The sequence below is a fragment of the Pseudopodoces humilis genome, chromosome 18 (genome assembly GCF_049639895.1).
Source record: "Pseudopodoces humilis isolate 2021_Gansu_Grassland_sample_001 chromosome 18, ASM4963989v1, whole genome shotgun sequence".
In the NCBI taxonomy this organism is placed as follows: Eukaryota; Metazoa; Chordata; class Aves; order Passeriformes; family Paridae; genus Pseudopodoces; species Pseudopodoces humilis.
In genome coordinates this window covers 4,864,870-4,890,511 of record NC_142217.1, presented here as the reverse complement: position 1 = coordinate 4,890,511, position 25,642 = coordinate 4,864,870, and the positions used below count along the sequence as shown (strand labels likewise).

Sequence of the window (25,642 nt, the reverse complement as noted above, 5' to 3'; positions counted from 1 at the left end):
CTTTGTTAGATATTTATCTGTCCTTGTTTTTCTGAGGTTTAAAAGACCTCTACATGCATATAAGAATCAAAAAGGTTTGTGGAAAACAATTTCAATAAAATACCTAATCTATGACTCACTAAATATTATCAGAATCCCAGAATGGTTTAGGTTGGAAGAGACCTTAAAAATCATGCAGTTCCAACCTCCTGCCATGTGCAGGGACACCTTCCACTATCCCAGGTTGCTCCAAGCCCTGTCCAAGTTGGCTTTGGACACTTCCAGTAATGGGACAGCCACAGCTTCTCTGGGCAACCAGTGGCAGGGCCTCCCCACCCTCCCAGTAAAGAATCCTTCCTTATAGCTAATCTAAAAAGTTGAGAGCACCAGATATTCTGCCAGGCATTTTTTTCTTTTACAGTATATCACAAAATACAAGGAAGAAGGCAGTTTAAGTGCTCTTCTTAAAAGTCTGCAAGGGTAATAAATAAACTAATAAAATAAAATCCATCATCTTCAATAAGAGTATTCTCAAAGACAAAAGTACACCTAAATGATCAAAGATGGAAGTGTTTTAACCATGGTAAAATGAATTTTCCACACAATAAGTTTTTATTTCAAGTTTTTGTTCTGTTGAAAATGTTCATTGCTTGGAGATTGATTAATCTGCTGGGTTTGTAACGTACCCTAAAGCTTTCCTGTATGATCTGAAATGTACACAAACTGGAAATGCTGCTCTGCCTTCTGAAGGAATCTGCAGTTCAGGCACCCCACACCCACAGCCTAAGAGTATATTCCCTGCCCAGAGTGCATCTTGGATGCAGCCTCAAGAGAGGAGATTACAGAGTCACAAATCAAGGGAATATATTAATCAATGAAATATAAAAGCTCATTACTTAAGAATAATGGAATCTATAAATGTATGAGTAATACTGAGAGTAACAGGTTCATAATGGCTTAATGAATGTATTACTATATTATTTTCAAATATCTCTAGAGTCTGAGAGTTACTACTACAACTGCTACTACTACCACTACTACTGAGTGCCACCTGCCAGCCAGAACAGCCTAAAAAGGAGAATGGGTATTCATGAGATCCAAACTACAGTTTTCAGGAGACAGTAAGGAAGATGCTTCAGGTAAAAATATTTGTCTGGAAATGATACTCCATAAGGAGTTTCAACTAAATTTCAAAATACTCCATATTTGTCCTGTTCCAAATCTTATCTACCTTGTGAGCAGAAAAGCACCATTAGCATGAAATGAGCTGTAATTTATGTTTTTAATAGACTTCCTTCAGTATCCTCATCCACTAAAATCATACTAATTTTTTACTAGAATCCTTGCTCTGAAGGCCCATGAAAAATGGCACAGAGTGAATGTGCAGCACAAATGAAACTATGGCTGTATGAAAGGCTGTGGACATTTGCTAATTCTTTCACACCTGTCACTATCTTTTGCCCATTGTCATTAGTATGGGTGCATTTCAGATCTCCTCATCTTACTATCTCACACAAGAGCCATGAAAGACTTCTACCTGCCATATATTTTTCCTAATCTCTTGTTCAAAACTATCTACACAGTCTTATTTTTCTGTAATTCTTCCCTAGGTAAAAAGATAACAAGGGAACAAGCAAAAACAGGCACATTTTCTTTATAAATTTACTTAAATTTGTATTATCCATCTGAAAAAAATTAGCAGTGAAGCTCCTGTACCTTGAGATCACAGGGATTATTTCAGTTCTAAAACAAAGTTGTAACTGAATAGCAACATCTTGAACATAGAGCATCTTGAACAGAGAGATTTGTTAACAAGAAGCAATATTTATAGGTATTTTTTTTAATTCTCAGATAGTTGTTATGCAGTCAGGTTCAAAATGTTTCTGAACAAAAAACCTGGAGATAGAGTACTATAGGAGTATCATAATGAGAGATTTTAACATCCAGGACTAAGCTGTCTTACCTTTAAGTTCTTATTGACCAGGCAGCACAAATCCCCTGCGTTGTCAGCATTTCGAATGTCCACATCATGAGGAGACACAAAGATCCTCTCATTGTGTAAATCAAAGAATTCCACCTGGCTCAGGCCCACGTTTGCTGGATTCCCCCAGTTGGAAAGAAGTTCCATAGTCACATAAATGGGATCATGTACTTCCCTACTGGCTGTCACCTGGACCAAAATGAAATATGGTAAAAACATCAGTGACCAACCAATAATATGTGAAACAAAACTGTTCAGACTGCAAAACTGATGGGTCAGAAGCAAAAAGATTGCAAAGTCAAGGCTATTTGGATGACATTCAATCAATCATTCAGGGTTATACCAATACTGCTCTTAAAAAGCCTTAAGAGAAGGGAACAAACTCTGCTCTTTGTCTGATTCCTTTGTCATTCTGATGAACAGTGAGAAATTGTCTTTTCTTACCTTGCCATAGATTTATTACCTGATGTAGGGCAGAACTGAGGGACACAGCTCATTCAATGTACTTTTGTATCAATAACACTGGGAAGCACCAATTATGGTGAACATATGCACAAACCTTCTTTCTCCACTTGGAATTTACTCCAGCTTTGCCACCAGCCAGGGATCTGTCACTGTCACAGACAGAATGGCTCCCACGCTCCACAAAGCCTTTCAGGAATCTCTTCTTTTGTCTGAAACAACATGTTCTGGGTTATTTCCTCATCATTCCTGCATTTTTAAGAAATAGTTGGTGCAAAGGTGAAGAGATGATAGGATGAACCCCACAGGAAAATGTACCCACGCACTGAATGACAACTTTTGCAGCATTCCACCTTAGATACACAGAGTTTGGTTAAAAAGCTGGGCTCCAGTTCCCAGCTGGTTCTGAGGGAGTGGGAGAAGAGAATGCAGAGGTGATCTGAAGAAAATAAAGTGAGATGTTGGCAGATCCTGCTCCACAGAAAGTGGCTCAAGGCTGCACTGGCTGATTTGCTACTTGCACTTGTCTCAGGTGTAGCAATTAGACTGGTGGCATTCTAAAAAATCTCTCTTCAGAAAGGGAAGTTATCCTAAAGCAAATATATAAAAATATATACCTGCTTCCAAAAGGGCAGAATCTCTCCACAGTTCTGGTAACTGTAGTCCTTGTCTGGCGTTTTTCTGGAGGTTCAGTCTTTGCAGAAAGAATAGATGGAACAGAAGATGTTTTCTAAGTAAGAAAAAGATGAACATGTTTCATTCAGATTGGTCACACCAAAACAGCATCAATTTGCATCTCTGGAAGAAGAGTTCAGGCCCAGCTGATCTGTAACTCTATACAAAGTTAAAGCACATTTAATGGAATTGGTCTTGATTTGCAATGAAAAAGATGAACTTGGAGCTTGATCTTCTGTGTGGAAGAAAACATAGAAGCAAAGGCTGAGTACTAGAAAATACACACACACATATAGATACATAAAATCTCATTGTGTACATTTGGTAGGACTCAGGGATGACCAAAGCTTTGGCACAGGTCTACTAGACTTTCTCCTCCAAAATCATAAAGTCTTTAAAAATCCCCAAACCCTTCAGTGCTATTAGCATAAAAAAATATTTTTTAAATAAAGAGCTATCAGTAAGATACCTAAGAGAAAACAGAGGAAAAGTGCTGCATTCTTATAATGCTATGGGCTCTTTCTCACTCTACTCAACTTTTTTGTTGATTTTTGTTGATCTACTTGCTTATGAGTTTTTAAACATGGTTTTTGGAGGTAAGAAATGAACACACATTGGGGCAGAAAACCCTCCCCAGCTTGTCCTCAGTGAGATCTAGCAGTGTACAGCTCTGCTCCAAAAGCAGAGCATGCACAAACAGGGAGCAGTGCCCATATTAGTAAGTCCTGGAGGAAGGCAGGATTTATTGGGATGGAAATCACACATTGCCTTGTTTCAAAAGCTTGCAGGATGAAAATGGCTCAAGTGGGCCTGCAGCTGTGCATCTGACTGTATAGACATATCATATGGCTGGTCTATCAGTTGCTCCGTGATCCCTGTAATCAAGAGGGAGCTGTGGGATGCCAACCTGAGGAAGCAGATTAAAGGAAACAACCCTTTGGAAGAATAAAACAAATAGAATTACACTTAGAGGGCATCACCATTCATTCATACACAATCCTAATGTGTAAGAGATTGTAATTCATCGGGGTTTTGCTACTTGAACAAACAGCTTTATTTTTTTTGCCATACCTCTTGGGGGTTTGTGGCAACTGCTTGCCCTTGCAGATCTCCCTGCAAGAATTCATTTTCAATCTGCACTGCTTGAACAACAGCTGAAACAGAGAAGTCAGGATCCTTCTCACACACACTCTTCCTGGTCAGTGAAAGGGATGTTTCTGGTCGACTTAAGGGCTCTGGAACCAAAAAAAAAAAAATAAAAAAATAAATACTCATTTGTTCAGGACATACAAGTATGGAACATTCCAACATCTACTTCCCATTCAGTTACTGACATGGGGCTTTGCAAGCAGTCTGTAACCAGCCCAAATGAAGCTGAATTCCCCCACTTTGGTTTTATGTTAAGATACCAAGTCACATCTTCTTTAGGCAACAGTTAAAACAAGGTCATAAGAAGAGGAAAACCAACAAATGAGAAACATAATTTTTATGCTTTTAGATTGCTTTGTTCTGGTATTTAGTGGAAATGCCTTGTAATAGTCCATTAAAAAGAAGTATATATAATTTAAGCACAGCAGGAATTTGTAATTGGGGTGTTCAGCTATTTTGGAGGAGTCCCCAGAGACTTCTAGCAAAACAAGGGGAGTTGCTATTTACAAGGCAAAAGAAATGACCTTATCATTAAGCAGTCATCACAATGCCCACACGAATCCCAATCTTCCCAAACTTCATGGAGAAACAGAAACATCACAGCCTAGAAACAGGTTTGAAAGAAAGGAAATCAAATTTAACAACAGATGATGTGAGATTGGACTAAAAGAGAAGCACAGTGGTTATATCTCAGGACTTTAAAAGTCAAGGGAAGAGAAGAGACTCAAGTTGTACAGACATTTAGAGTGAGGGGAAATACTGAAGTGCCAGAGTGCTCTCAATGCTGCAGGGAGGAGAGCACAGAGCAAATAACATGAAATCCACCTTGAAAAGACAAGAAGTTCAAACTGGGCTGAGATTTGTGTGCATTCACTCTTTGCACATACACCCATGAAAACTTTAAACAACCATCAGTCATCTCTGCAAAAACAGGGATAGAATAAAGACCTGCTTATTCTTCTGTACCGTACCATCCCCCTGAAATGAAATTAATTTGGGCTTTATCACAGTAGCTGGACAGAAACAGCTCCAAACAGCACTACTATAACCTGAGAAAATGCTGCACACATCTCTGGGAAGTCAAAGCAACATCTGCTCCAACAGATGGTGGGTGAGGGTCTCAGAAGCTACAAAGGTGATTTATTCTAGAGCCAAAAAGAATTAACTTCTTTTTCTCTGCTTGGTTTTCTGCTAATTAAGAAACTAATTATTTGCCTTTTCAAAACCACTGGCCTTAGTGCTTTCTTGGGACACATCTGGATTCTGGCTTTTTTGTAAAGAGCAGCTTGACCACAGAGTATGTATGGCAGGTCTGAAAACTTCACCTCAGACCTTTCAAAACTCAAGCTGATCAGACTTGTTAAGGACTGCACTGAACTACAACTGCAGTCACAACTTCAGCCCCTACATTTGGGGTTTGCTGTGTTTTGTTGAGGCTTTTCCCCAGCTGAAGACCACACCTTAGCAGCAGATTTTTAGAATAAGAAGCAGTGGCTTCAAATTATGTTCTCCAGTCCAAGAAAAACATTTTCCAGTATGGTCCTAGATACTGGCATATCTACCCAACACTGCAGACTGATCTCAGTGCTCAAGGTGTAATTCAAGTACAGTCCCAGGCAGCCACGGGGCTCTTTTGTCATGAAGTGTAAAACTGTGCCTTTCTTGTGGTAGAGAACTCTGCATTTTGTATTGCTACAAATCTGTTGTGTTAAACTCCTCCACCAAACATCAACTGCTGACTGGGAGAACACACCTGTCCATTAATACCACCACAGGGAATAGACCTCCATGAGGGAAGTGGGAAACAGAGCAAGGACTGAACAAGGACTGAAAGGGAGAGAGCAAATCTTGTGCTGTGGAAGCAAAAAGGGAAGGAAGATGGTAAAGATGTGGCAGAAAATTAAAGTATACGGGCTTTAATACTTTATCACAATTTCACTAAAGTCAGAACATTTGAGGTGTTAAAAACAACAACGAAAGCACAGAAAATCCCATTTAAAAACAAAAACAAAAAAAGGGCAGTGACAGCTAAAAGAATCACATAATGACAGATGTGTGCTGAAATTGCATCTGAGCCAGAGGGGGGAAAAGCACGAAAATTCTCCTTATTGACATCATATATTCTTATTTCTTACTAGAACAAATTGTTTTATGTCTGTCCTGGTGCAAGAACTCAGCAGAGAGTGGCCGAGTGCCTTTATTTTTCAGCATGACTGGTTTGACAGGAATGTACACTTCAGCACTGTCCTTTCTTTTGGCTGAGAGAACTCGAACTGGCTTCACTTCTGCAAGATAAAAAGGAAACAGAAATAAAAAACTTTAAAGTTAGGTGGAAGCAGCCAGCCCAGGAAAAATTATTGGATTTTGAATGCTAAAGTTTTGCCACTTTAATTATGTTGGCATAGTTAAAAGTGATGATTTTCCTCCCTTTCACTGACACTGTTCTATTGATGTAGAAGCACATATGGATGGCTGGCACTAGCTCAGTGAAACAAAATAAAAATAGTATTATAATGTACCAGGATATCTCATCTCTGACAGATATTTACCTGCATTACTGTCAAGAAAAGCAAAAATAAAAAAGAAGTCCTAAGTCATTTGTGAACACAATTATACCAAAGCAAATTCTTAAAATACAGATGCAAATGTTGTCTTGTTTACAAGTTTCAGAGGGGGAGAGGGTTGCCTAGAATAGCTCATATAAGCACTTCTTCACTTTTTGATTTGGGAATTATTAATGCCTCTATTATTTCCATCACACCTCTTAAATTTCTCTCTGGACAAAAAGTCCTGCACTCTCCCAGTGATTTTGTTCTCACTACAGTTCCATCCCTTGCTCCGGTCTCATTTTCTGCTCCTCTCCCCATTCACACTCCACTCACATCTACGATAATGAAAGGAACACTCCTCTACTTAATTTATTGCAATATTGTTCCTCTGAATTTCTGCAATTAACTATAGATTAGGGAAAGGGAAAAAAAGGACATAGTAAAATAACAAAGCCCAAAAAACCAAAACCAATTACTCTACCAGAAATGAGTAGGGAGGGAATTTTGAGAAATACTGAAAGTAGGTCTAGGTCTGGTTTCTGTCTGAACTCTCCACCCTTTGTTAAATAATCTTTGAGACCTGATGATTGGTTGTGGTCTTGGACACTGAGGTCTCCAAAGGAGAAAGAAAGAGACAAAAAGAAGTGGCTCATGTCAGTTACAGGGATGAACAGCACACACTGGGACAAACAGCCAGAACCCAGGATGTGAAATAAAGTTGAGAATGGGAAGATTTGGCTGCCTGAATTACTGTAAAAACAGTTCAAAAATATATCTAAAACCATGAAAATTTCTTGATATATCTTACAGACAGTCTGAGACAATCTCAGTTCAAGTGTCTAGAGAGAGTTGGCAATGCAGGTGCAGTAACTAGGTCTGTATCTTTGGATTTGCCAAAAAAATTCTTAATGAAGTACAAGAGGATGCAAGTGTCCCAAATCAGATGGAAACAACAGCTTTGCTGAAGAGCATTAGAATTTAGGAGGGTATGGAATAACTCCTAATGATCAACCTTAAAAGTAATTCCCTCAAAGAATGATTATTGTAGCACTGTAGTAGCATGGAAGACACAGACTTACTGCTTTGATCCTGGCTGAACTCCAGCACAGTTGGGGCACCAGAATCAAGGCCAGAGCGTCTCCCAGCATCTTGAGGTTCAGAACCTTCCTTCTGCAATGCCCCACTGCTATCCAACTGAAGGCCTTCAAAGCCTGTAATTGCTTCCTCGGTGGAAGATGGTTCTAAAAACACATCCTCTTCAACAGAGTCATAATCATCACTAAGGGAGTCTTCTTCCATCCTCTCCTCTTCCACACTGTGCTGCAAGTTGCTTCTCAATTCCTGCTACAATATAAACACATCTGTCAGAAAAGCTCAAACTTGTATTTTAAAATAAACCAGAGTGGCTGCCTCTTCCTCCCCAGGAGAAAGAAGAATCTGATGAACCCGGAGCTGTGATGCAGCTAAAAATATTCCCATTCCTATGTCATGTCTGGCCTCTTTTGATGAGAGCTTGTAAAGAAAAGTCATCCTACAACTCCTGTGCTCCTTCTCATTAGTAACCAGCAGGAACATTCTGTAGGCCAAGGAGTTTTTATGTGCAAAACTAATTTTTAGGAATAAGTTACAAAAAAGCAAGTAAGGGGGAGAGCAGAGGCATATATTTGTGCAGTCTCACAGTTGTGCCTTGCTATTTGAAGAGTAGCTGCAATCCAAAATTTCCAAATGCCTTCACAAGACTGTCAAGCTCATGTAGCAGCAACTCCTTTTTAAGCGCATGATAGATGATAATAGTCCTGCCTTGTACACATCTGTACTTCAAAAACCAGCAGAAAAAGAGCTGGGGTCTAATGGGCTAAGCTCCCAGCTTGAGTTTTTTGAAGTGGACACACTGTAACAGGATTTTATGCAAAAAATAACCTATTTTGAAATTTACTGTAGAAAAAACTTCCCTGCCTCTCTCACCACACACCACAAACAGCACAGATGATGCAGGAGCTGTGGGCTTTTATGAATGCAAAAGGAAAAGACCTTGCATCTCTTAAATGCTTTTTTTTTGTCGTTGGTATTAGAGTTTTGAGATAAACATAGGTAAGCAAACTGTATAAAATGAAAACCTGAAGCTACCTTAGGTACAAATGAACTGTGACAGTCTATATTCAGTTTGCAATGAAAGTTTCAAGCTGCTACAGATTACACTTGTTAGGAAATCCATGTTGACAGAAATATATTACAAAGAGCAGACAAAGTCAGGTTCAAAAGAGGGTTTATAAGCAACTTGAGCCTTGATACCGAGCATGTCTTTATGACAGTCAAAACTAATATTTCCAGCTCTTTGACAGGAAATTGCACAAGCTTTCTTTTCCTTTGAAACCTCTGCATCTGCATTGTAACAAGACATTCAAAAAAACACATTATAGCCCCAGCAAAAATCAAAATTATTTCCATATTGAATAAAAAGAAAAGTGAGGGGTTCTTTTAAAATTATGAGCTTCCTATTAAAGAATATTTATAAAATATATAAATATCCATCAGAGTAAACAAGTTACCAGCTTGTAGAGCAAAAAATAATCATTAATGCAAGAGCAATACAGGGACAAGAGAAAGATGCAAGCTAGGAAAATATGTTTGGGAATTTCGTCTGATATCAGTGGTAAGATCTGTAAACAGTTTCATATATAGATGCTACTCCACTACCCAGAAAAGCTTTATTTATGTCATTAATTGGTTAGGCAGAAAAACATTCATAAATTTTTGTTCATTGGTTCATTTTCTTTCACATTTGTGAAGTGTGCTAGAACAAACTGCAATTAGTGATCAAATGGAAGGCTGCACAGTCAATATAACAACAACCCTTGATGCAAAGCAACTGCATTGATTATAACATTTTCAAATAGTCTGATTTTTGTTAGGTAAAACAATGACATGCAACAATTTTAGCATCATTATCTAAAGACCAACCTAAAGGCACAAAAAGCTGTTTCTTCAGCTTTCTCTAACCTGACACCCAGGAGTGATGTTCACTTAGGCAACCAGTGAAAGAAGTGAATTGAAAGAGGCTCCTTGCAGGAAATACCTCAATTCAACCCAACAGAGACAATATCCCACCTCCTAAAAATAAGGTTTAACATTTTGTAGTGTTGCTGATTGAGACTTGATTTTTTTCAAGAAACTTTACTTTTCATTTTTTTCTTTCATTTTGTGACATCTCATCAAAGCAAAATTCTCTGATGAAGACACCACTATAGACTGTGTTTGGGTGCTCCAGCCAAGGCTGACACCTGGGCACGATCACATTTCAAATGACACTGCCATGAACAACAGAAGGCAACTGCCAATTGTACCTGGGAGAGAGGACCAACATCATCATCACTGCTGCTCTCCACATTCAAGCTTTCATAAGGTTCAAAATCATCAGAGTACTCCGGAGATGGTTTAATGTAGAGTTTACCTCCTCCTTCTGTTTTAATCGCCACAGTTTTCTGTCAAAAGAAGTGTTCAAAGAAATTCAATTTCTTCTGTGTATCAGCAGTACAAAAAGAGTAACCATCACACTTCATATAACAATAGCATGATCAAGCACTGATTTTCCCCTCTGTTCCACAGAAGGTTTCTGTCCTCCCTGAGCTCACCTTTGGGCTCCTGAGTTATGTTTAACAGCCTTGGTCAAACTCCCCATCTGCTGCTGCTGCTGCTGTGCCCAGAGTGGGCAGTGATATTAAACCTTGCTCTCTGTTGTTCCTACACTCCTCTAGCATTTTCTAAGTGCCAGGGGCAGAGATGTCCTAAGACATCTAATATCCTAAGACAATCTGGGTGAATTCTTTCAGTGAGTCTATCTTTCCCCCTCACAGCATCCCTTTGCACAGCCCAACTCTGACAGGTCTGGCCAGGAATTGCTGGCTCCTCCAGTTATCAAAAAAATCCCCATGGAAAATCACTGGGAAAGGAAACTGCCATCTGGCACAACCTCCTTCCCAGTCTGTGGTTGCACTTTTCTTTAGCTAAATAATTCTAGTTGTTCATAAGGATATAATAACTCCTATCCTCCCATCCAACTGGATAAAAGTCTTAAGGAATCATCCTAAGCTAGTCCCAAGTAGCAACCAGGTTTTAGTACAGAGCCACACATCTGGCAAATTCAGCAAAGAAGTCCTGACAGGCCATAATGGAAGCTGAGAAAATGAATTCAACTAAGCAGTAAGGGTGGTAAACAAAGTAATGCAGCCTTAAAGCTTGAATGTGCAGTATTTTCTGAAAGAAAAGACAACATGCATAGCACAAACACTTGATCCACAGTGCCAAAGACCTCTAATCCCATCACTCAAGCACAGACTGGACACACAGCCAGGCCAATAGCTAATCAAGTAGTGTAATTACTTGGGTGACATGTCTCCATTGTTCTGAATTCACATTTATTCTTTTAATTATGTCCTTGACAGGTTAACTCAGATCCTTCTTTAGGCTACAGGAAAATAGGTTTCTCTTCTGAGATTTCTCTGGTGAACCAACAACTGTGGAGCTGATGGCTCCAAATTTCTTATAGATGCAATATTTTTATTTTTATGCATTTCCCTCTCTTATGATCTACAATAATTTATCACAAATTATGACTCAAATTATGCAAACTACATTTCTTTGTCCCTCAATCCTGTTGCAGGGTGGAAAACAGCAGGAACAGGCAGCAAGGATGTCTCTCCAAAATTAGTTTCTCTGTCCTTTGCACTAGATAAATTCCCTAGGGTGCCATCAGAGCCATCCAACAGCAGCTATTCTGCTGGAGGACACATTGAGCCACTCATGTCCAGGCTACAAAAGTTTCTGAGATGAATGCCACTGACACCAAACCCTTTCAATGAGATTTGCCTCTTCAGGCTTCCAAGCAGACACAAATGTGGGCAGGGTAGTATTTCATGTTTCAGTATCCAAGCCACTCAGAGAATCCCAGCTGCCCACTCTGTACCACTTGCAACCAATTTCCCCCAAAGTTATTTGCAACCTAAGAATTAGTTCAAAGCCCAATTTCTTCCACCTGCCCCATACCTGAAGCCAATTCCTGCGCTGTATCTTGTTTGGGGCAGTCTGAGAGCTGTGTTCTGGCAGCCCACTCTCTTCTAGCTTGGCTGCTTCTTCAGTAGGGACACACAAGGATTAGGAAACAGAAGAGAGAAAGCAGAAATATGATATTAGACAACAAACAGACACCTTTGTTTGTGGGTTTATGGGTTTTTGTTTTCCCCCCAGCCAAGGACAGAAGAGTAAATGTAACACATGAATGGAATCAACAGCTGCAAAGACATCCTATATCAGAACCTGGCCAATTCTAGCAGCAGGAGTTTTGAACCTCTTCAGGGACAGTTATCATCAAGTGTTTTTAAGAGAATAAATTCTTTTAAGACACAATAGCTTAACAGCAGGGGAAACCCCACCTTTCTTGATATGAAAATATAGAAATACTTTCTAGAACAGAATGTACACATCATTCTGACCCCCAGCTGGGTAGAAAGTAACCTGTCTGAGGAAGCCAGCTGAGCCCAGAACCAAACTACCAAAGGCAGACTGACAGACAGGGTACTGATGAACAACAGGTGATATGCTGGGCTTACAAAGGAATTGTGTATTTACTCACAAAATTAAGGAAACAGAAGGTATTGGCAAATTAAACAGAATGTGTTGGGAATTTAACATACTGCGCAGAGAAGGATTCTTCATGTATAAATGTACAAACAACCATTATCCTTCATTTCTAAGGCAAGGAAGAGCTGGTTCAGGAACTTCTGCAAAAAATCTCAGTATGGTCAAGGAGAACTAAAGGTCTCTGTGCTGGAAATGGCCCCAACTTAGAGTGGAACAATGGATTTCTGAGAAGATGCTTTGATTGAGAGAAGGAGACAAACAACTTGCAGGTCACATCACCGTCCTCAATGGAACAAAGGCATCACCAACACTCTCAGTAGCATCCTAAATAAAGGCATCTCATTTCCTATGGCCAAGACAGATTTACAGCTTCCATTTCTTCTCAGAGGAGAAAAACAGCTGATGCAAAACCTTTTTTCTTAAACCCATAATTTAATGGTCACCCTAAGGCTGCAAGAACTGGCACTACCAATAAAAGAAGCTATTGTCCTACAAAGGTCATAGAATCATAGAAAGATTTCATTTGGAAGGAACCTCTGGGGGTCACCAAGTCCAGCTTTCCACTCAAAGCAGGGCTTACTTTTGAATTAAATCAGGTTGCTCACTACAGCTCTCAATGCCATATTTTCTTTTTTGGGGGTTGGACAACCCTACATGCACCTATGCAGTGAACTGTTCAGAGAATAGATATGGCAAGTTTTGACTGTGGGAAAACATAAAAGATTCCTTTAATTATAGGCCCTTGGGCAATCTGGTTCACTAGGAGACTGCACAAAAGCTGGTCCAAGCAGACAGGAGGGAACAGGCCCAGGGTAGGAGCATCCTGGGGGAACAGTGTTTGCTTATGTCCATTTGCAGTGATCACAGCATTACAGGATGTTGCTCTGATGCTCCAGCACAAAGTATCTCTCCATCTTAGAGGCCCAAAATAGGACTAAACACAGAGGGGAAAAGGAATGGACTGCTCCAAGGAAGAGAAACAGCCCTTCCAACCAGAGCTCTTGCTACTCCAGTAGGCTATTCCCAAGAAACATCAGAAATCCTTTCAGTCAGCATTGCTCTGCCGCACTGGCTCTGCTGGCACCGAGGGTGAACTGTCCTGAGCTGACACTGTGAGAAGCGTGACTGGATTCAGTCACTGCTTTGGGAGAGAACTGGAAGCACCCTTCCCTTGCACTCTCTGAGAATCCATCTCTTCAAAGCAGCTGCCCAGAAGCCCCTCAAGTGTGCTGCAAATGTAAGTAGGAAAGGGGGAGATGGTAGGACTCCTGCTACCACTGCAGAGTAATTCATCCTCAGAACTGCTTGAGTGCCTGAAGAGACTCTTTACAAGTCATGGAGTGACAGGACAAGAGGGAATGGCTTCACACTGACAGGAGAGCAGGTTTAGATTGGATATTAGAAAAAAATTGTTCCCTGTGAGGATGATGAGGCCCTGGCACATGGGGCCTCAAACTGTCCAAGGCCAGGCTGAATGGAGCTTGGAGCAACCTGGGATAGTGGAAGATGTCCCTGCCCATGGCAGGAGGTGGAACAAGATGAGCTTTAAGGTCCCTCCCAGTTCTGTGAGTCCATGACTCTATTTAGTGATGGATTCATGTGACCAGGTCTCTCTAAGTCAGGAAAAATAGTAATTGAAATCCCAGGCAGAGGTTGATGCAGCTAAGCAAGTCATCTGTGCAACAAACATTACTTTGGAACAAAAATATCCCTCCCATGGGGTGGATGGGATGTGAATACCAACCAGTACCTGTCTGGGCACACAGAACAGCTCCACTGGTGTCATTCCCTCAGAGATTTGAGCTGTCAGTGCCTGTTTGACTAGGCAAGGACTGAAAAGTACATCCTCAAAATATTAATCCTAATCCAAGCAGACCCCACACTACCCTCAAGCCACATTTGTGACCACACAGATATTCACTGGAACAACAAGCAGAGTTGTGAAACCATGTGTGGGTTATAGACCCAAAGAAATGTCAGCACACCTAGAGCCAAGCTTCACTACCCTCCAACCCATCATTTTTTAATTCATTGCCAATCCTATGCATAAAAACTTTATCAATCACTATTATCAGTAATTACTCCTAGGGAACACAAAGAAAACAGTCCTGACAAACAGATTTATGATGACACTTTCAGGAACCAGAAAGAGGGATTTATGCCTGTTCTGGATTATTAAGTACCACCCATTCCTAATTTTTCAGTGAAGACTAATCCCATAGATGGATGCTTTAGAAGTAATAAATGATGCAATAACTCTCATGGGAGATGGATAGGGAAGAAAACTCAGTGCTGTATCTCAGCTAGGAATCATTCCTGTAAGTAAAATCATATTCAATCATAGAGAAGAAATGCCTAGAAATGAAAGAGACCACAAAATTGCCAAGGTAGAACCCCCAGGCAAGAAGCTCATACAGACCAGCACGACTCCCATTCTGAACTCCAGTGGCAAATCCAAATGGAAGAGGAAAAATGACAAGATGATGGTGCAGTTGGTATCTTTCACTGCAGCTTCATGTGTTTAAAACAACACTACTGGAGAGTTAAGAAACAGCAAAACACTGAGTTATCTTCTGCAGAGCTGGTGCTACAGTCTCTGATTGATGGAGCTGAGGAAAGGAGCACAGACTGCAACTGGAGTCTTCAGAGATCCCTAGGACATGTATTCCACCTTGGCTGAAGCAAATGGCTTTAAGGGACCACAGAAATAAAGAATTTTAGTTAAGCTGAGACATGACAACTGCACAGCAGAACTTTAAGAGGAAATTTCTCTTGACAGAGTTCCACTAGAACTGCTGCCACAATATCCCTTCACAATTTTTGGAGCATAAAGTCCAAGACATTGATTTACACCCTCTTTAGCTACCTGAAGATGTATCAGGCCTGTGTGACAGAGCACCCAATTTCCACCATTCCCCAGTATCCAAGAACAGGACCATTTTTACATCATTACACACAAGGTTTCACTCTCACAGAGAACAGTGGAGCCAGGTGACAAGCTGATTCCTCATCACCATCCCATAACCTGCAGGAAATTATACAAGCTGAATATACCTAAGCCTCCAAACAAGTACTATGTGCCCAGTGTAGCAGGAAAACAAATTAAGGAAATGAAGTTAGAGACATGGTTGGAACAGTTAATGAAGGAAAAGTTAATTTCCAGTATAGCTGAGATTAATATACTTTCAATCAATAAATTATCATACTAGGTAACTCTTTTAACTCATTGTCTTCATTTTTAGGTGAAAATTAAGCTTAAGCAGGCTATCACACATTAAAAACCACTCTGAGATAGGTTGTAGCAAGTGTGAACATAACTGACTAAGGCTGGTAAACTGCTTTACACAGGGATTTAGTAAAATCAACTTTCTTTCCATTATGCTAAATAGATTAGAAGGCCAGTAAGCTCATATTTTATACTTTCATGCATGCAAAATTATTCCTGTCACTACACTGCTCTCAATGACAGACAGACTGAAATTAGAAACAAAATAACCCATTTTTCCATAAAGCCAGCTAATCACTGGGAAAAAATAGTCAATTTTCTTTACTTCAAATATTTAAATAAAGATTAGCTACCCTTTTAAGACAACTATTATAGCTTAAACATAATTTATGAGCTTAATGAAGCTATTACTGGGTATAATTTGATTACAGCCTATGTCATCAAATGTCATTTGTCCTCAGGACACCAGACTTGGATAACACTGAAGTCCATCAGATCTTAAATCCTCTTATGGTGTTATGTGTCAAAGGTATACCATTATTTTCCCCTGACAATTTGTATACATTTCTAATCTTTTACTTTTAGTTAGAGCTGTTTAACAAATGAAGAGGCACGGATGTTAAATGTTGGAATTAAAGAGGGATTGAGTGAAAAATTGATGGGGTGTTACAGAGACTATTCCTTACACACCACCAGCTTAAACAATCTGATTTCCATGGAATTTCATCCCACCAGGCTCCAGTGGTGCTTGGTGTCCCTGGATGACAGTGACCTCTCTGACTGAGTTACAGCTCTGGCACTCACCCTTTGTCCTGGTGGCTTTGGCCCTGTTTCTCAGGGAGCTGTGTGGGATGATTTTCCTGCGGTGCTTTCTCAGCTCAGAGTTAGCTCCATTCACATATGAAGAAAATCCTTTTTCCAACTGCTCCAGTTTGATTTGCACAGGGTCTTTTCTTTTTAACCGTTCCTGCAGCCTGAAGGAGAAAGGCCAATAATTCATCCTTGCACAGTGCATACACAGATGGTCAGATCAGCAATAAATACAACAACACACCATGTCACAAAGCTGAAAAATACCTTCCCAGTTCAAGGAACCCTTTCAGAATACATCTCCCAGGGTCTGTTCCTGTTCTGTAATGTCTGTATGAGCACCCACACACAGATGACAGATGAAGTTTGACCAAGCTTTTCCTTTCTGGTATTTTTCCCATGTTATTTATTTCACATTCTTTCTTCCATTTTGTATTTTGCATATTTAACCTTTCCTCTTAAGAATTTTAAAGAATTTCAATTAGAATTTCAAAAAGCTTAAAAAACTGTTTGCCTCTTTTCAAGAATAAAAAAAAGATTATTTGTGGCTTGAAACTGGAGATGGAAAGCCCCCAGCCAATATTGCAGTTAGAGATACCAGAAAATTAAATGCTGGTTAAAATAATCAAAATAATGCCCTTCCATGGGCTCAGTTTCAGTGAAGCAGCTGCACTCCCTCTTCCAACTCTCATCTTCTCTCCTTTCACCATGGATTATAGCCAGACCATGCTAATTCCTTTGGTGAGGTGACATGAAGGCCAGGAGGTTGGCATCATGTGGGTGACAATTTGTGCACTCCCCTGCACCACCTGGTTTCCCTCAGACTCCAGGATGGATCAATCCACAAGCCAAAGTCCCCCACATGTCTGTGTTGTGACACCAGCCACCTTTTCCCAAGAGCACATCCCCAGCAGTCAGAATTAGAGCTCTGATACCAAGGATGCAAGTTGGTTTAACCATTAAATAAACTGTTTTTATCATTTTCTAAAACTGCTTTAGGGTACTGTATAGGAAAGAAACATGTGGTCACAAAAATTGTCTAGTCTCTTAACATAATTGTGGCCTTCAAGGTCTTTTTACCAAATTTGTTATAGAATTTGATTAGAAATCTTATGACTTGTGTTAAAGGAAGGAATCCAGCAAGAAAGTTCTGTAGACTCCTCTAAATGAAGCTATGAAGTTCATCTGTCCACGGTATAGTGACAGGAGCACATGAACAAAGAGGAAAATAAATGTTTGAAACTTGTCTGAGAAACACTGGAGTTTGCAAAGGCAACTTGGCTGCACTTATTTCCCACTTCTCTGTATTTCTGACAACATAACAACTGTGCCTCATAACTACAGCCTCACACAGCGTGAGCTGCCAGTTACTTCTGAATCTACAACCTCTTGCTCTATAAACAAAAATCTTTCTGTCAGCTGTGGAAAAAGTAACTATTTTAATAGATGTATTTATATGTTAAATGCTGAGGAAATATTGTGATCTCATTTAGAAATAAGAACTTCTAGAAAACAAAGGGAAGAAGAGAGAACACCTGAATGTTTTAAGGCACAGCAAGTCAGATTTTGCATCACAGCTGCTGATACTTGATACAACAAATATTTCATACCCAAAGTGGTAACAAATGCAAATCTTACCGGTTTCTCTGCTGAAGGGATATTAAATATTCGTCATGTTTTTCATCAAAGTCAGTCACCATGTCTTAACATATACCTGAAATGAGAATATAATGGTCACACTGAATGATTTATTATGGAGTACCACTGGTTTTGCACCCTCAATAGATGAGAAGGCTATAAACTGAAAAACATTCCTCCTTCAACCATGCATAAAGCTATCAGGGCTGTAAATAAAGCTCCTGAAAGAACAGAGGAAACAGCAATTGTTTTACTTATTTTCAGAACCCTTCACAATCTACTGAAGAACCAAAAAAAAACTAAAAGTAGAAATCATATGCTATAACAAGTTTATAATGCCAGACCTGGCAAGCAAGATGGCCCTGGGGCACAGCGGAAGAGCTGTGGAAGGAATTCTCTGAGCTGCTACCACTCGTTAGGTCAGTTCATCCTACACCTTATTCACTGCTGAGGCTGTATATATTTGAAGTGTTTAATTGAAGATTTTACCTGGCTTGCCATTCAGGAAACCTGAATTTTTCCAGCAGTCCTCACCACACCGCTGCCTCAAGTTGTGCCGGGGTGTGCTTTTGCACTTTGAGAAGTCCAAATGTGCCACCAGCACGTTTCGTTGAGCTCTGTACCAAAGAGAGCACCGCGTCTTGTGTCTCTTACCGAGCGCAGGGCAGCTCTGCCACATCCCGGACACAGCCCGAGGCACGGCTGGGGCCCGGCCCCGCCTCGGCTCTGCCCCCAGATGGACACGGAGCCGGGACAGAGCCCCGGACACAGCCCCAGATGGACACGGAGCCGGGACAGAGCCCCGGACACAGCCCCAGATGGACACGGAGCCGGGATAGAGCCCCGGACACAGCCCCAGATGGACACGGAGCCGGGATAGAGCCCCGGACACAGCCCCAGATGGACACAGACCCGGGATAGAGCCCCGGACACAGCCCCAGATGGACACGGAGCCGGGATAGAGCCCCGGACACAGCCCCAGATGGACACGGAGCCGGGATAGAGCCCCGGACACAGCCCCAGATGGACACGGAGCCGGGATAGAGGCACCAGAGAGGGGCACTGGGCGGACACTGACCTCGAACAGAGCCCCAGGTCGGACACGGCCCCAGGACAGAGAGCCCGGACAGAGTCCCCAGAGGACAATAACCCCGGACAGAGCGCTCATATGGACACGGACACGGGACGGACACTGACCCCGGGACAGAGCTTCCGAACCGGTACGGACCGGGAAACGAGACCCCGGACGAACGCAGATCCCGGGGCAGAATCCCCAGACACGGCCCCTAGGCAGACTCGGCCCCGGGCAGACTCGGCCCCGGCCGGGCCTGTTGCTCGGTTTCCCTGGCGACGGTCGCGCCTGTGCCGCCGTCAGTTCCTGCGCGCCGCGGGCCCGGAAGCGGCGGCGGGGATGGAGGCCATGGAGCCGCTGTGGGTACTGCTGGACGAGGTGGCCCTGGAGGGGCTGGACGGCATCACCGTGGCCGCGCTCTGGCACCGCCTGACCGTCCGCTCGCCGCCCTTCCCGCTGCCGCTGGAGCCCGACACGCAGCAGCTGCTCTGGGCCGCGCTCAGCGCCCTGCCCGACGTGCGCTTCTACCTCCTGCCCCGGCCGCGCCCGCCGCTCCGCCTGCACGACCGGTGAGGGCAGCGAGCGCGGCGGCCCCGGGGCCTTGCCGCCGGAGAAGCCGGGCCTGGTTGCTGGGCTAAACGTGGGCTTGGTCGCCGGGCTAAACTCGGCTAAACCCGGCCCGGCTGAGGGGCTGAGCCGGGGCTCATCGCGGGCTAAACCCGGCCCGGTTGAGAGGCTGCCCCTTCTCGCCCAGGCTTTGCTGAAGCAGCGCTTGGGTAGTCGGTGACAGCAGGCGGGGCCCAGGGTGGCTCTGAGCTGCTGTTCAGGCATTATAAAAATAATTTTCACTGTGCGGGGCATCAGGCATTGGAGTAGGTTGCCCAGGGAGGTGGTGAAGGCACCATGCCTGGAGGTGTTTAAGATCCGGCGCTGGGTGATGGGGTTTAGGGGTCACAGTGGTAGTGCTGGTGGATGGCTGGATAATCTTAATGCTCTCTTCCAATTTTGATTATACCATGATTTAGGAGATCTGTATATCAGTCCTGGCTTGATTTCCAGTCAAATGACTACTTGCTACTTAGGTACAGGCAGAATTTTTGTCCTGGACATCAGGGTGAATGTACCTGTCATTTTCCTTACCTGTGAACTATATGATTCTCTTATTCCCACTACTTTTCTTATTCCCACCATATCTTTGAGTTTTCAAAGATTAAATGATGCATCTCCCTCCTGCACTCTCCATGCTGAAAAAGTTTGGTCATGCTTGAGGAGTGCAGCTCTGCTCTTTGTATTTTTCCAGTTTGGAGGTTTCAAAAGAGTTTCATTTTTCCAAGACACTTCCTAGAGGTATCAGTGTTGTTCGTGACAATCTTGTATTACTCCTTCCTTAGTTAAATACTGGCTCTTGGCTTTTATTTCAGATATGAAGAAATAGACCTTGAAACAGGAATATTGGAATCCAAAAGAGATCCTGTTTCTTCAGATGATATTTATCCTATCCACATGATTTTGGACAACAAAGATGGCATACAAGGTTCCTGCCAGTATTTTAAAGAGAGAGTAGATATCACTGATCAAATAAGGAAGAAGGATTTGCAGCCTTGTTACACTTACAAAGAAGCTGTTGAAAAGTGAGTGAAATCCTTGGCATTAAAATACTTCAAAGTTCTAAAATTTACTTCTTATTCAGTTTGTAATGGTGTAATGGTGTTTGTAGAAAAGGATTGATCTGTCTGTTTTTATGGAGCCAGTAACAATACATTACTTTTCCTTCTGTTTCTTAGATGGGGAGAGAAATTAGTCATTGTTGCTTCCCAAGAGCAGCGCTACAGAGCTTTAATAGGCTGGGAGGGGGACCCTGACTTGAAACTTCCTGACTTTTCCTACTGCATTCTGGAGCGTTTGGGCCGTGCTCGGTGGCAGGGAGAGCTTCAGAGGGACCTTCACACTGGGGCTTTCAAGTAAGTTTGTGTCTTGCTCTGAGAATTAAGTCCAAGGTTGTTTTTAAGTTTTCCTGTGAATATTTGAACTCTCATCTGTACTGTAGTGTTTCATTCTTACTACCAGGAGTGCTTGGTTCTGGGAGCCTGTTTGGTACCACTGTATTGGTCTCATCGTTGAGTTCATTGTCCTTCCTGTTATTTTCTCAGAGAGCCAAAAACCTGTCTGGTGGGTCAATACACAGATTTCTAATTTGTGGAAGTTCTTGCTTTTTCTAAATAATTTCTTCTTCAAATTTAGGATGGAAAAATGTTTTTCATTTCATTTTCTAAATTGCTATCTAAGTATCTTACCAAGTTCTGAAGGGATTATTGGATGGCCACCTTTTGCCCACATCATTTCTCTGTGTGACATCTCCCCCACTGAGTGGGAGCCTGAATTACCAGCTCCCAAGCTAGGCCCTGTATCTTGCTGATGGAGAAGCATTACACACCTTCTTAGAGAACTTCTGGATGTGTCCTGAAGTTCTGGAGAATATCAGTATTGCTCTAAGGATTCACTGCTTTTAGGACATGAGTGGGTTGTAGCTTGCACACCACCTGGCACTGTTTTTTTGCTGCTTAGGGGGCTCTTGTAGGTAACTAAGATGACAGGGACAGAGGGGAAAACTTTTATGGATGATTTTCTGTCAGTTTGGTGGCCCAAGCCAGCTCATCAAGAAGGGAAATGAATCCCAGAGTTGTTCCAAGGAGGGCAGTGACTGCAGCATAGCCACAAGTTAGAGGATGGAAAAGGAGGGCATGGAGATACAATGCTGATTCAACCCCCTCATCAAACCATGTCATGACACTCTGTGCCTAAAGGCTCTAGGTGAAAATCAGAGGTATTTCTCTGTTTAATTGGATTAACTATGAAAATAAATTTCACAGGTTTTCTTTATTGTGGCACTTCCTGACTTTGGGTTTTGAGTAACTTTGAAAATTAGCATGTGTCACTAAGGCCATAGGTAATATAGGTAAAGTGTTCTGGGTGCTGGATAATTCAAATTTGTTTGCAGAAATTCCTATTCCTATAGATATCTTGCCATCTTTTCTTTAGAGTGGATGCTGGAAAGCTTCATTATCACAGGAGAGTATTGGACAGAAGTGGTCTGATAACGATGCAGTCCCACGTCATCCGACTGCCGAGTGGAGCACAGCAGCACTCGATTCTGCTGCTCCTGACTCGCTTCCATGTTGATAGGTATGGTTTAAGGGTCTCCTGGGTACACTTTGACCTTTTACTGTGATGAGGGATTGTTCTGTTGTCACAGAACCATCAAAGTTTTTTGGAATTGACGTTTTTCAGTTTATTAACTCCTCTTCCAAATGTCAGACACTTTAAAACTTGGAGCTTTTTAAGTCTTGGAGCTTTAAGCAACAGGTTCTTCTAGTGCCTGTCACTTGCCTACATAAACATAACTCTTCTTTTTGTAGCACTAATCATTCCGTTAATTTTTACTGTTTTCACTTAAACACATTTCTAGTAGATTTTTTGTTTCATTTTTCTATCTTGTTTATGATTAGAACTTGTGCTTCTGTGGGTTGCCAGTGAAGTAACAGCTTGGGCTTAGTCATTGTTTCCTCATTGAGCTCTTTTCTTAGAGACAAATTATCTCATGTGCTATTCACAGGAGGAGATGAAAACTAGAATTCCTGAACCAATCTGAGAACACTTAGCATACTTTCTCTAGAGACTGACAGTTTCTAGAGCTACAGCTCGTGTTTATGAAGTTATATGCATACTTACATGTAAAATAATTCTCTTTTTTTGGTTAGGAGGAGCAAATACGATATTCTGATGGAGAAGCTCTCAAGTATGCTAAGTGCTCGTTCAAACCAGATGGATACATTAAGAAACTTGAGGGAAGAATTGGTGAGATGAATTACTCTTTCAAATTCTCACTCAGTAGAATCTAGATGCTGAGTATCAAAGGCTCTCATTCATACTACCTGCTTCTAAAGTTGCACAAAATTCTGGGCTAGGATATCAAAAAATGGATCTTAAAAACATACCAGATTGAGCTGCTGTTGGTGTTTGTCACAGGGAAGCAGTTCTGTTCCAACTACAGCCACAAAAACGTTTTGTCAGTGGAGGTCATCATGCAGTTCTTACTTTCCACTGCTGCTCTTTGTGTGGATGGCAGAGCTGGAGGGATACAAGACACTCAGGAACATCTCAGGTTCTGCACTAAAAGTTTCTCATGGACATCCTAGCCCAAGATACTGTGTTGTAAGAACAGGTGGTATGAATGCATTTGATACCACTCAGCAGCAGGTGAAGCTTTTCGGCTGCAGTGACTTTTGCCATTTCACTTTGCATCAGGGCCTTTGTGAGAGAACCTTCAAACGTCTCTATCAGTACATGATGAATGCTGGCCTGGCCAAGGTCGTGTCTGTCCCCTTGCAAGACATAAACCCCAATGGAGGACCCTACAAGACAAAGAAAGGTGACTGGAACAGTGGTTTTGCTTTCTTTTTGTGTGATTACACTGATGCTATTCTATCTATGAGATTTGTATCTTAAATTAAAGGAGGTGTAAGTAAAAAATCTGTCCATGCAATTATGTAGATAAATGTGCTATTAAAGTCAAAATGCTGCAGCCCACTTGAATTAAGCATTTGTTACACATTTTTAAGGAATCAGTATCATCAGGTTTGTTGGGTATCAATGTAATCTGTGGTCTTGGGACCAAATAAGACTGCTCAAGCCAATGCAGAGTAGTTACAAAGCAGTCTGCTGACCTTTCAGGTTGAAGTTAAATGACAAGTCAATGAACTTGACAAAAAAAATACAAGCAGAGTGTTGTTGAACAAAAAAGTTATGTTGAAAAGAAGGCTCATTACAAAATAAGTTAAAAACCAGACCATTCTTGTTTATGAGTTTTCCTGAAAGAAACATTCTGAGTTTGAAGGGACCTCCAAGGATCATTGAGCCCAACTCTTAAGTGAACAGTCTATACAGGGGTCAAATCCACACCCTTGGCATTATTGGCTCTCACCAGCTGAGCTGGTATCAGGGTTGAGGTAGGTGAGATGCCCAAAACTGCTATCCAAAAAAGTCACAGTCTGCTGAGGGGTGGTTTAATGCATAACCAGCTTTAAATGCCAATTTAATTGGTTCACAAGAGCTGCTGCTGACTTCCAAACGTGTAGTGGAAAGACAAAGAAGAGCAGGACTGCATGAGGAAAGGGAACAAAAGAAAGTTTCTCAAAGACTGAAAGGTTTTTTTCTTCACAGCAAAAGATACAGATAAAACTTTCACAGGGAAAAAACTACAAGAAATAATAATGGAAAGTATGAGGAAGGATAGTACTACCAATTGAATTAATGCAATTCCTGATGGAAATCTAAACCAAATCCTTAATCACAGAAAATCCTAGGAAGCAGATTTGCAGAGTTAAAAAGAAAGTAGTTCTGAAAGATGAACAGTGTCTATTTTAGAGATAACATGAACTGTTTTTGAGAAAAAAGAATAAATCTGATATGAGCTAAACATTGCAAATTACGTAGTCTTTGTGAATGGGAGTGATCTTAAAGGAGCAAGTGAAAGAGCCAATAGAACCATGAAAAATTCCAGAGGACAAAAAAGAGTGCTGATTACATGGAGTTGGATTAAGGCTCTTGATAAGACAAATTCCTTCAAATCTTTTAAGTCTAGGAGAAGGAAATTGTCTGTAGGGAAGGTGTATTCTGAACAAAGAGAAGCAGAGGCCAAAATAGGTACAGCATCAAGCATGGCTGAGAGAGAAATGACCCAGGTCTTTCAGGAGTGTTCCAGTGAGCTGCAAACACTCCAAAAGATTAGACAGCATTCCTAAAAAACAGTTCATAGGCAAGAGTAAAAGCATTTAACTTCCAGTTAAGGTATTTACTTAGAAGATGAGAAAATACGAGCTCACTTACAAACCTGGTGGTAGCCCCTAAGTCAGTGGTGTTTTGTGCTCTGTCAGAGATTGTCAGAACAGCAGCTGCATTTACTACTTAAGTTTATTGGGAAAAATGCCTCGTGATGAATCTTTCACTTGAATGATAATTCCATCTTACAGATGTAAAAGCTGAAAATCCACAAAAATGCCTTAAAACACTAGGTATTAAAGGAGGATGAATTAATAATAGCTGGTTTTCATCAGAGATCAAGATAGTCTAATCTCTGGAGTTATACAGAAAAGAAGATAGAAATATGTGGGACACACTGAGGATGAAGCCAGAGCATCTGCTATGGGAAGAACATTATTGGGCAGCAGGAGCTAAAGGCAAAGGCATTGGTTTGTTTTGGGAGATTTCTTTTCTTTGTGGAGTTTTTTTCTTTGCTTTTTCAAATACTGCTTCTAGTGAAAATTAATGGGCTGTAGAAATACAAAGAATATAAAAACAGTGCTTGCAACCCAACCAAAATGTCAGCACTTAAATCCTAAGCAGCATCCTAGAGAAAGGATTCATCTTGAGGGAAAATAATGGAATCATGTGGCCTGGAGCACAGT

At 41.4% G+C, this 25,642-nt stretch overlaps 2 protein-coding genes across 10 annotated transcripts in view; one reads left to right on the top strand and one right to left on the bottom strand.

Annotated features, from left to right (window-relative positions):
- Positions 1 to 19,437, bottom strand: part of KATNIP (katanin interacting protein) — a 56,183-nt gene extending 36,746 nt beyond the window's left edge. For 2 of the 7 annotated variants that reach the window (XM_014252571.2, XM_088063982.1), the window contains exons 1-12: positions 19,304 to 19,437; positions 18,596 to 18,723; positions 18,107 to 18,182; positions 16,463 to 16,632; positions 11,839 to 11,924; positions 10,140 to 10,277; positions 7,875 to 8,139; positions 6,382 to 6,531; positions 4,169 to 4,332; positions 3,040 to 3,152; positions 2,520 to 2,634; positions 1,943 to 2,149 (exon numbers count right to left, since the gene is read on the bottom strand). In XM_014252571.2, coding sequence (XP_014108046.2) covers positions 1,943 to 2,149; positions 2,520 to 2,634; positions 3,040 to 3,152; positions 4,169 to 4,332; positions 6,382 to 6,531; positions 7,875 to 8,139; positions 10,140 to 10,277; positions 11,839 to 11,924; positions 16,463 to 16,632; positions 18,107 to 18,168 — 1,470 coding nt within the window. In that variant the 5' untranslated portion in view covers positions 18,169 to 18,182; positions 18,596 to 18,723; positions 19,304 to 19,437. Of the gene's footprint in view, positions 1 to 1,942; positions 2,150 to 2,519; positions 2,635 to 3,039; positions 3,153 to 4,168; positions 4,333 to 6,381; positions 6,532 to 7,874; positions 8,140 to 10,139; positions 10,278 to 11,838; positions 11,925 to 16,462; positions 16,633 to 18,106; positions 18,183 to 18,595; positions 18,724 to 19,184; positions 19,257 to 19,303 lie in introns of those variants that run through there. The other 5 variants (XM_088063979.1, XM_088063980.1, XM_088063981.1 and 2 more) reach the window with 5 other exon arrangements.
- GTF3C1 (general transcription factor IIIC subunit 1) overlaps positions 19,271 to 25,642 on the top strand; it is a 38,216-nt gene continuing 31,844 nt past the window's right edge. For 2 of the 3 annotated variants that reach the window (XM_014252568.2, XM_014252567.2), the window contains exons 1-6: positions 19,514 to 19,747; positions 20,600 to 20,809; positions 20,963 to 21,139; positions 22,218 to 22,361; positions 22,937 to 23,033; positions 23,484 to 23,607. In XM_014252568.2, the coding sequence (XP_014108043.2) occupies positions 19,518 to 19,747; positions 20,600 to 20,809; positions 20,963 to 21,139; positions 22,218 to 22,361; positions 22,937 to 23,033; positions 23,484 to 23,607 (982 nt within the window). In that variant the 5' untranslated portion in view covers positions 19,514 to 19,517. Of the gene's footprint in view, positions 19,327 to 19,513; positions 19,748 to 20,599; positions 20,810 to 20,962; positions 21,140 to 22,217; positions 22,362 to 22,936; positions 23,034 to 23,483; positions 23,608 to 25,642 lie in introns of those variants that run through there. The other variant, XM_088063976.1, reaches the window with a different exon arrangement.